Source organism: Equus przewalskii, chromosome 15 (assembly GCF_037783145.1).
Source record: "Equus przewalskii isolate Varuska chromosome 15, EquPr2, whole genome shotgun sequence".
In the NCBI taxonomy this organism is placed as follows: domain Eukaryota; kingdom Metazoa; phylum Chordata; class Mammalia; order Perissodactyla; family Equidae; genus Equus; species Equus przewalskii.
In genome coordinates this window covers 48,338,890-48,354,615 of record NC_091845.1, presented here as the reverse complement: position 1 = coordinate 48,354,615, position 15,726 = coordinate 48,338,890, and the positions used below count along the sequence as shown (strand labels likewise).

General features: G+C 39.8%; 1 protein-coding gene across 2 annotated transcripts in view; it reads left to right on the top strand.

The window, feature by feature from the left end:
• EXOG (exo/endonuclease G) overlaps nucleotides 1-15,126 on the top strand; it is a 32,566-nt gene extending 17,440 nt beyond the window's left edge. For both annotated transcript variants that reach the window (XM_008535471.2, XM_008535470.2), the window contains one exon: nucleotides 13,248-15,126. In XM_008535471.2, the coding sequence (XP_008533693.2) occupies nucleotides 13,248-13,709 (462 nt within the window). In that variant the 3' untranslated portion in view covers nucleotides 13,710-15,126. The remainder of the gene's footprint in view (nucleotides 1-13,247) is intronic.
• The last annotated feature ends 600 nt before the right edge of the window (nucleotides 15,127-15,726 follow it).

The window sequence follows — 15,726 nt, the reverse complement described above, 5'->3', positions numbered from 1 at the left end:
TGCCACTACTTTATCAACTAAGTTTATGTAATATTCTAAATCCTTTGTTGTCATTTCAACCATCTTCAGAGCATCATCACCAGGACTAGATTCTTGGGTCTGGCTCTGTGGTGCAGTGGTTAAGTTCATGCACTGTGCTTCAGCAGCCCGGGGTTCACTGGTTTGGATCCAAGGTGCGGACATGGCACTGCTTATCAAGCCATGCTGTGGCAGGTGTCCCACATATAGAATAGAGGAAGATAGGCACAGATGTTAGCTCAGGGCCAATCTTCCTCAAAAAAGTAAATAAAAAAGAAATCACCTTGTTTTCTCATCCATGTGAAGCAACTCTTCATTCATTAAAGGTTTGTCATGAGATTGTAACAATTCAGCCACATCTTCAGGCCCCACTTCTAATTCTAGTTCTCTTTCTCTTTCCACTATATCTGCAGTAGTTCCTCCACTGAAGTCTTGAATCCCTCAAAGTCATCCATGAGATTTGGACTCAACTTCTTCCAAACTCCTGTTAATGTTGCTATTTTGACCTCTTGCCACGAGTCACAACTGTTCTTAATGACATCTAGAATGGTGACTCCTTTCCATCAGGTTTTCAATTTACTTTGCCCAGATCCATCGGAGCAATCACTGTCTATGCAGCAATAGCCTTATGAAATATATTTCTTAAATAATAAGACTTAAAAGTCGACGTTACTCCTTGCTCCCTGCCCAGCAGACTAGATGTTGTTAGCAGGCATGAAAACAACATTGATCTCACACATCTCCATCAGAGCTCTTGGGTGACCAGGTGCATTGTCAATGGACAGTAATATTTTGAAAGGCATCTTTTTTTCTGAGCAGTAGGTCTCAACAGTGGGCTTAAAATACTCAGTAAACCATGTTGTAAACAGATGTGCTGTTATCCAGGCTTTGTTGTTCCATTTATAGAGCACAGGCAGAGTAGATTTAGCATCATTCTTAACAGTCCTATGGTTTTCGGAATGGTAAATGAACATTGGCTTCAACTTACTCACCAGCTGCATAAGCCCGTATTGAGAGAGTCAGCCTGTCCTTTAAAGCTTTGAAGCCAGACACTGATTTCTCCTCTCTAGCTATGAAAGTCCTAGATGGCGGCGTCTTCTAATGTAAGACTGTTTTATCTACATTGAAAATCCACTTTGTTATTTGATGTAGCCCCTTCATTAATTATCTTAGCTGGCTCTTCTGGATAACTTGCTGCAGCTTCTACATCAGCACTTGCTGCTTCCCCTTGTGCTTTTATGTTATAGAGAGGGCTTCTTTCCTTAAACCTCATGAACCAATTTGTGCTAGCTTCAGAGTTGTCTTCTTCAGCTTCCTCACCTCTCTCAGCCTTCAGAGAATTGCAGAGAGTTAGGGCCTTGTTCTGGATTAGGCTTTGGCTTAAGGGAAAGTTGTAGCTAGTTTGATCTATCCAGACTACTAGAACTTTCTCCATATCAGCAATAAGGCTGTTTTGCTTTCTCATCATTTGTGTGTTCACTGGAGTAGCACTTGTAATTACCTTCAAGAACTTTTCCTTCACATTTACAACTTGGCTATCTCTTTGGCATGAGGCCCTGTCTCGGCTTTCGATATGCCTTCCCCATTAAGCTTACTCATGTCTAGCTTTTGATTTTTTTTTTTTTGAGGAAGGTTAGCCCTGAGCTTACATCTGCTGCCAATCCTCCTCTTTTTGCTGAGGAAGACTGGCCCTGAGCTAACATCCGTGCCCACCTTCCTCTACTTTATATGTGGGACGCCTGCCACAGCATGGCTTTGCCAAGTGGTGAATAGGTCCACATCCGGGATCTGAACCAGCAAACCCCCTGCCACTGAAGCGGAGCATGTGAACTTAACCGCTGTGCCACCAGGCTAGCCCCTAGCTTTGATTTAAAGTGAGAGATGTACAAGTCTTCCTTTCACTTAAGCACTTAGAGGCCATTGTAAGGTTATTAATTGGCCTAATTTCAATATTGTGTTTCAGGGAATAGGAAGGCCTGAGGAGGGGCAGAGAAGGAGGAGAACGGCTGGTTGGTTGGTGGAGAGTAGTCAGAACACACATTTATTTAAGTTCACCGTCTTATATTGGTGCAGTTCGTGGTGCCCCTAAACAGTAATAATAGTAACATCAAAGATCACTGATCACAGATCACCATAACAAATATAATAATAATGAAAAAGTTTGAAAAATTGCGAGAATTACCAAAATGTGACACAGACACAAAATGAGCAAATGCTGTTGGGAAAGTAATGCTGATCGAATTACTCGACGCAGGGTTGCCACAAACCTTCAATTTTGTAAAAGACGTGCAATAAAACGAGGTGTGCCTGTATTTGTGCAGACAAAACTTAAGCTCCAGGCCTGGCTGCTGCCTAAGCAGACTTCGCAAGGACCAGAGCCATTCTTTGATTCCTAACTTATGGGTGTTGTTAGATGCTGACCCAGACACCAATCTTTCTATCTCTGTTCTGAGCTTTTGGCTTTGACTATCATGGACTTGCTAATAGGGGGTGTGAGAAGTGACAATCAGGGTGTTTTGTATGTTTATACATAAAAAAACATGAGTTTATATACACTCATGAACCTATGATTTCTAAGGTTCTTTTTTTTTCTCTTTCTCATCCACAGACACTTAGAGATAGGTGCCTTTCTATTAATTGTAAAGCTTTTGAATCTATTTTTCATGAATTATATCTTGTTAGAAGTTGTGAAATTAGATACTTAAATATCGTTTAATCTTGATGCTTTTTTTCCCCCATAGCATTGAAGCCGTAATTGCCAAACAATCTTTTAATGAGCCTTGAATTTAAACTTTAAAAATTTATTGTTATGGGGGCCAGCCTGGTAGTATAGCAGTTAAGTTCACACGCCCTGCTTCAGCAACCTGGGGTTCACTGGTTCAGATCCTGGGCGCAGACCTATGCGCCGCTTATCAAGCTGTTCTGTAGCAGGCATCCCACGTATAAAATAGAGGAAGATGGGCACAGATGTTAGCTCAGGCCAATCTTCCTCAGCAAAAAGAGGAGGATTAGCAGGGGATGTTAGCTCAGGGCTAATCTTCCTCAAAAAAAAAGAAAATTGTTGTTATGGAGCTATATGTGCATGGTAATGAAACCGTTAAACCTTAAAACATTGAACTACATGACATCGTAATGAAATTCAAATAGCATAAGAGGATACAAGATGAAAAGTTAAAATCTCCTGCTTCTGGTCCCAATCCCACTGGCTAGTTTTCTAGTTCTTCTGGTGGTTATTTCTATATCTCAGAGTAATGGGTGCTAAACTATATTTCTTAACTTTGATTTGACAATTTTTAACAGTCTCTTTTGGTGCTTTCTCTGTGAAATATATGAAATTTGTTTAGCTCACTTCACACACTGTTCTAATCTCTGCTAGTCACATTTTTAGTTCTTCTGTTGGTAAACTGTATATCATATACTTTACATAGTATACTTCAACCTTTACTTCTTGATCTATCACTTATATATTATCAAGGTTTATAGCTTTTACATTTGTATTTGCTAACTACACTTTAGTTTGAGCTTTGCCTACAGCAAAGGTTGTAAACATAGGCCTCCTAGGGTACATCTAGCCCATAGAGATATTTTATTTGGTTCACATAGTATCTTGTTTTTTAATTAGTTGGTAATGTTTAAATTGGGAGATTTCACATAAATCCAAATTTTAGCTTCTTTTAAAAAAATGAGATGACTCGATCACTCTTGGATATATTCCCATGGGCACCATTCACTAGGTGAGAGTTGGCAACTTTCTCCATAGATTGAGCCACATGTTCTTCAATTCCCCATAATCCTCATCTGGCCTATTTGATCCCTTTACATTTCCTGTCTAGCCCTTTTTGGTCTTTGTGTTTTATAATCCTGAGTCTATTGAAAATATAAAACCAGCATTTATAGTATTATGAATGTATAAGTAGAATATTTGGGCCTGTAAAGAAGTAGATATAATACTATATCATTAAGTCTCTGCCACTTGAGAGAGAAGTATTAACCACAAGCAACAAAAAACTGAGAAGTAGAAAATAAAGGTGGCAGTGTCTTATAATTGCTATTTTGAAAAACATAATGATAAGCTTTTACTTTCTAATTCAGATCATTTAACCTTACCATCATACTATTTTTTAAAAAGGTAAATCAGTGTCTTGAAGACATCATTCTTGGAGCCTTCTGGTCTCTGTTTTAATTTGGACTACTTGTTTCCTCCCTTCCATCCCTTCTTTCCTCCCTCCCTTCTTCCTTTCATTCAACAAATATTTATTAAGTTCCCACTGTATACTTGGCACTGTTCTGAGTGTTTCTGATACAGCAGTGAACAAGGCTGTATGTTATGTGGAGCTTACATTATAGTGGAGTAGATATACAATAAACAAAATGCCATATAAAAAAATAAAACATGGTAAAGGCTTGTGGTGGGAGTGGAAAAGAAAGATAAGGTAGGCTACTAAGGGGAAGTGACAATGAGCAGAAACCTAAGTGAAATGAAGGAGTAACCTGTTTGAAGAGTTTGCCAGCAAGCACAAAGACACGGGTGAGATTTAGCTTGGCATGTTCAAGGAACAGCAAGAACGCCAGTGTGACTAGAGCAGAGTGTGCACTGAGGAGAAGTAGGTAAATCAGAGAGGGAGGCAATGGGAAGAAGTCTGGGTTGTGTTGAGATGAGATGCTCTTGTAGGGTTTGGATCAGGACGATGGTATAATCTATGACATTTTTAAAGCCCAATTTGGCTGCTGGATGTAAAGAATGGAAGAATACGCAGACTACTTAAGGCGTTAATGGAGTAGTCAAAATGAGAAATAATAATGACTTGAACAGGATAGTGGTGGTAGAAATGGTGAGAAACGGTCTGATTTAGCATGTGCCTTGCAGGTAGAACTGATAGGACTTCCTAATGGATTAGTTGTAGAGTAAGAGAAGAAGAGTCAAGGATAAAACTTAGGTTTTTAGTCTGAGATGAAGACCAGAGAGGAGCAGACTGTGTTTTGGCTGTGTAAATTTGAGATTATTTGATGTCCAAGTGGAGATACTTACAAGTGGAGTAGGCAGGCTATGAGTTTGGATCTCAGAGGAGAGGTTGGAAGTGGAGATTTGCAGGGGAGTGGTCAGCACAAAGATGATGTTTAATGCTGTAATGAAATCATGTAAGTAACTATAGAAGGGAGAATAGATCTGAGGTCTGAACCGTGGGGTACTCCGACATTTAGAGGTTGAGAACAGGAGGATCCAGCAAAGGAGACAGAAGGAGCAACCTTTGAGGTAGGAGGAAAATCAGGGGAGAGTGGTGTCCCGGAAGCCAAGTGAAGAAAGCATTTCAAGGAAGGAATGATGAGCTGAGAGCTGATCATTGGCAAACTCAGTAAGCTGTGTTAGTTTTAAGTCAGCTGCGCGTCTGTCGTTGTTTCTTTTCATTACACTCCTAGCTTAGGTACACTTTATCTTGACACCACCCCTCCTTAGATTCCTTTTTTTCCTGTTGTTGGAGTACATCCTCAGATTCTTTCTGGAAGAGTCATTGGATGGCAATGTCTAAGTCCTTGCTTGTCTGAAAATGTCCTAAAACTCTGGCAGTGAGACTCAGGAATCTGCATGTATGACAGGCTCTCTAGAGCAATTTTGTAGACACCTTAAGGTTTGAAAACCATTTCTTTAGAAAGAATTTTCTTAGTTTCATCCTGGAGGCAGGACAAAGGCCTGCTACCTTTGTTGGTTGCACAGTAATTCTGTAGATGGGTTTTTCAGTCTCATCTTGATTTTTGACATCCTTTACTTAGTGGAGCACAACTTAAGGGGCTGTGAAAGTCTTAGTTTTGGCTCCTTCCTCTTTGTTTTGTCTAACAGTGTCATCATATCCATCTTCCGGAAGGTCAGGGCTCTTCTTAGTCCAGTAATATACTACTCTCTCATTCTCAGCACTTTCATGAATGTGTTTATACCTGTTTACTGCCTGTGTATATATATTTTTTTACTTGAAGGGAGGGAAGAGCAAAAGCCTGGACTCAGGTTGTCATCTTAAACTGGAAACTCACTTTAATCTTTATTCATTAGTTTTTTGCACAGCCTTAGCAAAGCAAGTTGATACTTTTTAACATTTTATTTTGAAATAATTTCAAATTTATAGAAATGTTACAAGAACAATAGAAAGAACTCCCCTATATCTTTTCTTAGATTCATTAGTTGTTAACGTTTTGCAGCATTTGTACCCCCCATGCATACACCTATTTTTATTATTTTCTGAACCATTTGAGAGTTAGTTGCAGATATCTTGTTCCTTTTCTGCTAAATACTCCATTCTCTCACATAACCACACTATAATTAGCAAATTCATGAAATTCAACATATAAGAATATTATGCAGTATACAGTCCATATTCAGATTTTGCCAATTGCTCCAATAATGTCCTTCATGCCATCTTTTTTCCCTGATTTAGGATGCAATCCAGGATCATGCATTGCATTTAGTTGTGATGTCTCTTTAGTCTCCTTTAATCTGGAACAGTTAGTTCCTCAGCCTTTTTGTCTTTAATGACGTTGACATTTTTGAAGAATACAGGCTAGTTGTTTTGTAGTATGTTCTTCAAATTGGGTCTGCCTGTTGTTTCTTTATTAAATTCAGTTATGTTTCTGGCAGAACACCTTAGCACTGATCTTGTGTGCTTCTCAATGTATCACATCAGGATGCACATGATGTCAGTTTGTCCTGTTATTGATGATATTAACTTCGATCACTTGATTAAGGTGGTGTCCTCCAGATTTCTTCACTGCTGTGTTACCATTTTCCCCTTTGAAATTAATCAGTAATCTGTGGAAATACTTTGAGACCATCTAAGTATTTTTTTCCTCTTCAAACTTTTACTCACTAGGTCTTAGCATCCATGGATGATTCTTGCCTGAATCAGCTATTGCTACTTTAGTTGCTAAGTGACGATCTTCTAATTCTTACTCCTTCTACATTTATTACTTGACATTCTACTGTAAGGAAGAGCTTTTCCTTCCTATTTATTATCAGTGTGAACTCATGGGCTTTTATTTTATTCACTGAGTTCTAATCAGTTTACTGAGTATTCCTTTTGATCCTCAAATTGTCCCAGATTCAGCCAGCAGGAGCTCCTTCAAGCTGTCTCCTGTGTCTTTTTGACTCGTCTTCATCATGTTTTTAGCACTTCCTGCTTCCTGACATAACACGTGATGTTCCATACTCATCTTGGCCAAACTCTGAGGTCAGCCATTTCTCTAAGGAGCCATGATTCCTTTTATTGGTGGGGAGATTGGTATTTAGAAACCAAGATCTGGATGACAAGTTGATTCTTGAGAGCTCGGTCTGCTGTTTGGCTTGTCATGTGTGTTCACCACATTTATTTTTAGCCTTTTATAGTGGTGGAGAGCCCCAAGGAACATAGTACACAAATTCTATTGCCTTTAGTGGCTCACTGTTAGGAAGGCATTTTTTCTCCATCTTCAATGTTCCTGTGTTTTTTGAGAAGGAGATTTATAGACCCTGGTCATAAGAAAACAATTAACTGTGTTTGTGTGTTGTGTACGTGTATGTAAGGTTGAATGTTGATAGGAATCTGTATCCTTGGAGAGGCATATAGTTTTTCATCTTTCTTGGAATCACATCAAAGTGACATCTACTTTTATATATTTATGTTTTTCACTAACAGTTTCTCTGTAATAATATGGCTTTTGTTAGATTTGGCATTATTTTTCAGATCAAACTTGATTTCAGGTGGAATTTTAAACTTAAGAATCTTTGGTATATCTATTAACATGAAAGCAAAATATGATCCTTTAGTAAATTAAACTGAAAACATTGTCTCAGAGCTTGCCATTTTAAGAATGAAGGTGGGCTAAAAATTTTATATGTATGCATACACATATAAACACATATAAACATGGGAGGCAAAGCTAGGCAAGGGGAGGAGATAGGAAAATGTAGGATATGTGCTGAGAAATGATAAGTTCCTCAGATAGTGGGATTAGAACATTCATGTGGGAAAGGAGACAAAAATGAAAGGAACAAGTGGTTGGGGCCCAGTGGCAGAAACCTTGAATGCCCAGCTAAAATGTTCAGGCTGTTTTCTAGTAATTCATAATAAGACAGTTACGGATAAATCCATGTCCTTAGTGATGCTGAGAAAGAGGACACAGCCTTATCCAGCCCTAGAGACCAGTTTGTTCCTCTCAAGGAATAAATGTTTGAATTGTGAATTCCTGTTTCCAAGGGAATGTCTTGCAATTATATATGGCAGTTCAGAATGCCTGGAAAGTGTTTTGTTTTCTCAGGTCCAGCCATTTAATATTTATTGCTTGTTTACAACTACACCCTGAACCTTATTTTAGGAGAATGTAGCTAATAAAAACAAGGGTATTTATTTAGTTTTCTCTCTAGGCTTTGAAGCATATTTGTGCATACTTTGGAGGAAGTGAAGCAAATGAACTGATATTTATTGAGAGCCATATATACCACACAGTATGTCAGTAGCTTTATACATGCTATCTCAATCAGTCCTCAGAAACCGCCCTTACAGAAAAGTAGTGGCAGTCTTCTATTTTATACGAAGGAAATTGAGGTTTTGAGGGGTCAAGTCCAAGTCATATATGTAATAATTGTCAAAGGGGAGATCCAAACATTGGTCTGTCTGATTTGTTTGAGAATTGCCAATCATTCAGAGCATTGTTCTTTGAAGCTCTCAAAAGTCTATAGTAAAGGGATTCTGTGCTCTTTAAATATAGAAGCTTAAGGCCAGGAGGTGAAGATGGTTTGGATGGAGGGCAGTTACAAGTGATATTTGCTGGCATGCAAAAATAAGAACAGAAAATGGGCCAAGAGGAGTATTCCTTATAGCCAGGCAGAAATGTCTGTTAGAATATGTAGGAAAGGAACACAGCATCATAGGACTTGAGTGAATGTGAGCCTAAGGGAAGATTAGTAGCAGTGATTTTATCAGAAGTGAGTCATCTGACAGCTCTAATCAGAATCACCCCCTTTATTATAGCTGAGGTCATCCATGTGCTTTCCCTGATGTGCCTGTTTCAAGAAGATATTGATTCCAGACAAGTGAAACATACCTGAAGATTCTGGCCTGAACATTATAATTGACCTGACAAGAAAGTGAGCTTCAGATTTTACAACCTGGTGGTGGTGGTGGTGATAAGGTTAGAAGTACTTAACAGTCTGTGTTTCCTTCTACGGCATTACTTTCCAAACTTCCACCAGTTCCTGGAGGGGAAGGAAATTGAAAACATGCCAGCAGGGATCTTGAGGCATCACCTGAAGTGATCAGGGAGTAATTTTTTTGGAAAGCTCCTGTTTTGTCTTTAGGCAGATCTTTTGTTTATTTCCATATCTGCTTGTTTCAGTTGAAAAATAAGTTATTTTACTGGTTAAGTATCTCCTTACCAGTAGATAATCTCCAGGTAGAACCGACTGTCTGGGAAGATGGTGTTTGTTTTACTGTGACTTGGCAGTCTCCCCCCTTGCCCAGAGCAGGTACCCCAGTGCCAGAAGCACTGTCTCCCAGGGTTTGCGCTGCTGCACAAGCACTTGCAGAGGCCTTATAGCTAACACAAGGGGCTGGCCACATTGCTCTTGACTTCCCATGCCTTATGACTCCCTCACTTTTCTTGTTTCTCTGTCCTCTCAGGTATGGATTCCCTATTTATCACACCATCATGGTTTCTTTCTTTCATTTGATTGGCATGACATTTTACGGGCTTGGTCTCTTGATGTGTCCAATAGTTTTATTTTTGGAATTTCCTTTTTTGTCTTACTAGGGGAATGTCACCAAATATATCTGTCTGATTCCAGCAGGTACATATTTTTTCCTCATGATGCTGCTTCATGTTTCATTTAAGGCACAATTGCTGTATATATGACATGACAAATGGCAGGCTTAGCCTGGGTATGTTTGTTGCCAGTCTCTTCTGGCACTGAGTCAGCATGAAGGCCCATCTCTGTGTGTGCGGAGTTGGGAAAGCGGGGAGCAAATCATCATTTCTGTGTCTTGGATGGAGGAAACAAGCTCAGGCTAGCATATACGAAAACTAACTTCAGGTCACAAATGAGTGCCAGCTTTATGGCTTACATATATTGTATTTTCCAGTCACTCCCAGTTGATTTCCAGTTTTTGTTACAATCTTGACAAGAGTTCAGTGCTTTTTGGTAATTTAACAGCAGTGAGGATTTCCTTTGTAAAGTATTTTTATACCTAAATCTTATATGAAAAGAATTGTTGTTGCTTTACTGATACTAAAGACTTGGTTCATGTTAAGCCCTCAGATCCTTTGTTCAGGGCTTTGTGTCCAACCTGGTTTTTCCTGAAACTTTATTGTCTGCCTTGCTTGATCTCATGTTTCCATACTCTCCCTCTGCAGAACTGTCTTTTGTACCAAGTGAAATTGCATCCCTATCTTTTGAATGGCATTCACCACATAAATAGCTTTTTACATAGGTTTTGCAGATTTTTAAATCTTTTTTTTTTTTGTAACTAATATGTCTTTGTATCTTCCTGACTTTTCTATGAGATAGGCAGCATGGGGATTGTTATTACCTGTTTTATGAAAGGAGAAAGAAGATACCAGTGAATGTAACTTGCAGCCTAGTGGTAAAGCCAGACTTGACCACGTCTCTGGGGTTCCAATCCACTGACCCATTCTCCTTCAGTATCATAGTAGTTTCTAGAAACATTTACTGAAAGTCTTCCAGTTTTCCCAAAATTGGGAAAAATTTATTATGTAGGTTGAGTTTTCTACAAAGAAGAAGATAGCTCTAAAATATTTTAGGATTTTTATTTTAAATCTTAAATTCAAGTAAGAAACAATCAGTTTTCTGAATTTCCAAATAGGACTGGTCCCTGTATTAGATAGGTTAAAGATGTTTACTTCCTGAGAACAAAACAGACTGAATCAGAGAAGATAGTGAGTGGCTAACTTTTCATTTTTCTCTTTATTTCTAGGGATAGTGTTTTACTCCTCTTTGTTGAAATATTGTGAGAAGGTCATGGGTGGAAGAATCACACCTTGTGTTCTTAGAATTTCTGTGTCCATGAGGTTTCTCAAAAATAATAATGGAGGTCCTCTAGCTATTGTGAGAGTTTTTGAAAACCTAATAGAAATGGTGCATTTCCATGAGGTAAAGCCATGACTCTTAAAATGTCAAAATTGGCTGGAATTTAATGAACCTGATTAGAAACCCTGGTTGGCAGCAAATGGACATGACCAATTAATTATTTTTGAAAATTGCTATTTGTTTGTAGACAAAGAATCCATGAGGAGAGAAAATAATCAAGTAAATGGTCTCGAAGCCTCATAATTGGTGTCTGAGAACTGTGCTGCAATGATGGAGGATGTCCACCAGGTGGCACCAAGAATTTGCTTAACTATGGCTCCCTAGTTAGTGCCTGGAACACATGGAGCCCATTTAAACTTCTCCCTTCCTGTGAACTATGGTTCGACTACAGTTGTACCCTCACTTCGGGTCCTTGACTTCCCCTGTACCCACCCCTTTAATGCTGTTGCTTGTGCTCTGTCTTGGCATCTGACCACATTCTGCCTAATGAAAGCTGTGGGTTTTGACCCCTTCTCTAGATGGAAAGCTTCTTGAGAGCAGACACTAGCTGCATTCACTTTAAAGTGTCTTCCCTTCTTTACAGCTATGTGCTGTATAGTGATGTTTTGGTCAATGACAGACCACATATACGACAGCGGTCCCTTGAGATTAGTCCCGTATACCTTAGGTATGTAGTAGGCTGTACAATCTAGGTTTGTCTAAACACTCTCTGTGATGTTTGCACAATGATGAAATCGCCTAGTGACACATTTCTCACAACATATCCCCGTCGTTAAGCAGCGCATGGCTATTTCCAGCAGTGCCAGGCATAGGACCTCTGAGTTGCACCGTTGAATTACCATCTGGTAGTGATCTGTGGACTAATTGTGAACCTCCGTAGAGTTCACCTTCAGTATATTTTTCACCTGGAAGAGTATGTTTATTTTCCCAGTTGCATAAATGGCTTATTGGGGTGGGGTGGATTTTATGTCTGTAAGTTGGGTAGTTTCATATACTTTAAACTCCACCCTGACCAACCACTTTCACTAACTTCAAAGACAGTTATAGAAAATCATTCCTGTGGATGAGTCGGTCTTCCCTGCATCCCTCTATGCATGCCAGATAGCAGATGGCCACGGAGTTCTTAGGCTGTGTGCCATGTAGGTAGCAGCTTGGGAAAAGCAGAAAAAAATCTTTTGCAGATCTCATTCCTCTGCCTTATCTGAGCTCCCAGCAGGACTTCATGTAGCAGGCAGGTTTGATTAGGAAGTAATGCCCACTCTTCCCAAGGAAGGGCCAGGGAGGAGCAGTAGTCTTAAGAGCGTGTTGTAGTTGGATTGTGTCATTTTACTGGAGACCATTAAGGAAATGGATGTTCAGTTTTTCTTTTTCAGAAAACAGATACGGCTTTTAAGCCAATTGGAAGGAAATTTGAAAAGATTTTATAACAATGTTATTTCGTTATTACAGCCATCCTACACAGGCAACCAAGTTGTTTTCAGGCCCCACCCTGACTCTGGCTTCTTCATTGTGTAGATACCATTCCAGAGTGTTTGATTTGGTGACACATTCAGAAGTTCTCTGTTTGATAGCAGGCCCAAGAGTGTGCAAAACTCTGAGCAGACAGCATTTACATTTACTTTAGTTAAAAAATGAACCACATTCTAGGTGATATTGGAGATAGTAATACCAATGTGGTGTGTCTGACTGCTTCTCTAAAGTCTCTTTGTTTAGCTCCCTAGTGAATTTGATAAACTAAGGCCATATTTTTATTTCTAGAGCTGGGAGTTCCCAAGCTGGCAGTTTGACCTTTGAATGTTTAGAGTACCGTAAGTTCTGATTATGAGATGAAGAGAAAATGACAGCTTTTCTTGTCCATTAAAAATCCAGGACTCACTCATGGCAGTCCTTTGTTCTTTGTCTGCAAACAGAGCAGAGAAGGTGACCTCTGCTCTTTGGGATGGCTTTATTTTAAAGAATGATCAGAATCTACTTGTTAGGTGCTCATCTCTGTGAATCTATATTTTGGTTTATTATTACCTTTGGCAGTTGAATTTAAATTCATTGGGCTGGAGTGGGGTAGCTTATAAGTGTATTTTCAGAAATGCATCTAAAGTCTTTCGGGAAGAATTTGGGATCTGGCTAGCATAAATTAATATTGCTAATATGACTGCTTTGTTTCTAGGTGATTGGTGAGGACAATGTGGCAGTCCCCTCACACCTTTATAAGGTGATCCTGGCTCGCAGAAGCCCGGTGTCGACTGAACCTCTGGCACTAGGTGCCTTCGTGGTGCCCAATGAAGCCATTGGCTTCCAACCTCAGTTAAGTGAATTCCAAGTGAGCCTTCAGGACCTGGAGAAGTTGTCAGGACTGGTGTTTTTTCCTCATTTGGATAGAACTAGTGATATCAGGAATATCTGCTCTGTAGACACCTGTAAGCTCCTGGATTTCCAGGAGTTTACTCTGTACCTGAGCACAAGAAAGATTGAAGGGGCCCGATCAGTACTCAAACTGGAAAAGGTCATGGAAAATTTGAAGAATGCAGGGATTGAACCAGATGATTACTTCATGAATCGCTATGAGAAGAAACTGGAAGAACTCAAAGCTAAGGAGCAGTCAGGAATGCTGGAGAGAAAGCCATCTTAGTTTTTATCTCAGAAGATGTGTGATATCATCTGTGGTGAAGCAGGCGTGCCCTCTTCAAGCTAATGTATTTTAGAGGGCTTGCTTTAAAGAAATGATGGAACTCTAAATTTAAGATAAAATTTCTCCCTAAATGATGAAAAATCTAAAATTTTCTGGTCAGTATTTTATTTGACCTGGGAACTGATTATTAAGGAAACTGTCGCACCTGCAGATGGAGGGCTGATCTTGTGTCAAGTTAACAGGAGGACTGTGTCCACAGGCTGACACTGTGTTTGTGTCCCTCTGGATGTATGGTATGTGAAGGCATTTTATTTTTGTGTCTCCAAATTGTACCATGTGTTTGATGTATCTGTCAGCCTTCTTGGAACCCAATATTGTACATTTTCTTTCCCTAGCTCCTGAGTTGGTCTTAGAGCTTTTAGAAATCCTCTATGCATTATCCTGTCCACATGTATTATATATTTATTTCTTGTTCCTCCTCTTGTGGACCTGCCTTTCCTCCACTTCTGTCATATAGAAGCACTCACAATTATGTTTTCTTCTCACTTAGTGTGTTCTGTATGCTGAGCTCAATGTATTATCTTACAGTGACCCTCTGAGGTAAATACCGTGGGTACTTACTGTACCCATGAGGAAATTGAGGCTTAGATACCTTGCCCAAGGTTCACCTTTACAGAGAAGTAACCCACAAGGTATGAGGCATGCAGGGCTAAGAGCAGAAAGACAGCATGAGGTAGATTCAAATCTTTCTTGACACAGAGACTTCTGACTCAGAAATAACACACCTATGTGGGTATCTGTGATCCCGGAGCCTGCTGGGTTAGAGGGGTCTGGTTTCCTGTCTCCTATCAAGCCAGAGTGTCCTCTGACTTGAAGCCTCCTTAGCTCTTTAGGAAGAAACAGTAACAGGCATTTGAAGAGGACAGTGCTTTGTGTGGTTCATCAGAGGCCCTACTTGCCTCCAGGGATGCAATTCTTTTAGTGACCAGATGGTGCCAAATTGATGCATTCTTTTTTTCCCAAGTGAGCTTTTTGTTCCAAAGATTATGGAGCTTAAGAAGGGTTTGTGCCCACAGATCCACCAGCCCATGATTTGCTTGCTTTTTGCCTGCTTGGCTACCCAGGGAGCATAGGGCAGGCGGTGCTTTGGACCAAAGACCCAATGACAGTTATGTCTGGAGGAAGCAGTGGCTGTTTTTCTGAGCCAGATCTCTAGATTTAGGTTTATGCAGAATCCTTTCATAGGCCATCATAAGTATAAGCAGTAAAATATCTTAAATAGGTCAGAGGAACTTGTCGAAATGTGTCTCATCACTGCTCTCTTTCCAAGTGATATTACAAGAACAGTTTTTGTGGCGTTTTTGTGTTTGTCTCACAGAAATGCTGAGGCTTTACAATAAAGGTAAGATGATAATGATTGACCTCTTCTGCTCCTTTATTTGGGTAAAAAAAAAAAAAAGTTGGGTGGGTGGGGTCAGAACTCTGTAGCCTGATTAGTACCATTCTGTTTTATCACTCTGTTTCCCATTAGCTTGTGCCAGTCCTTCTCAGGGACAAAGAACCAAAATGTCACTGTGACCAAAAAATCTGTTACTTTCTCTCCTCATTGGAGTTGTGATGGTGGGACCTGAGTGTGTCTCCAGGAGCCTGAGGGGGCGGCTCTGTGGGAGAAGTCCTGCGTACCTACCACCCATCTCTAGAGGCTCGCCCCCATCGTCTTTCCCCCAGGCCTGTCACTGTGCTTTTTTCTGACCTGAATTTCCAACAGCCTTCTCTCTCCTGCCTCTCTGCCTAGATGGTGGAGAATCTTTATTTCTAGATCAATAACTGAAAGTGTTTTATGTTTTTAGTTCCTAAGAAAAATGCTACCTGCTCGTTGTGAAAAATAGAAATAACTGCTCATAATAAAAAAAAATGCAGTCTCCCAATCTTTATATGTAAACGTTTTGTTTGTATACACTAGCGATGCTTGAATTGTTGTCTCAACACTTCCATTAAGAATTCTTCCAAAACAAAC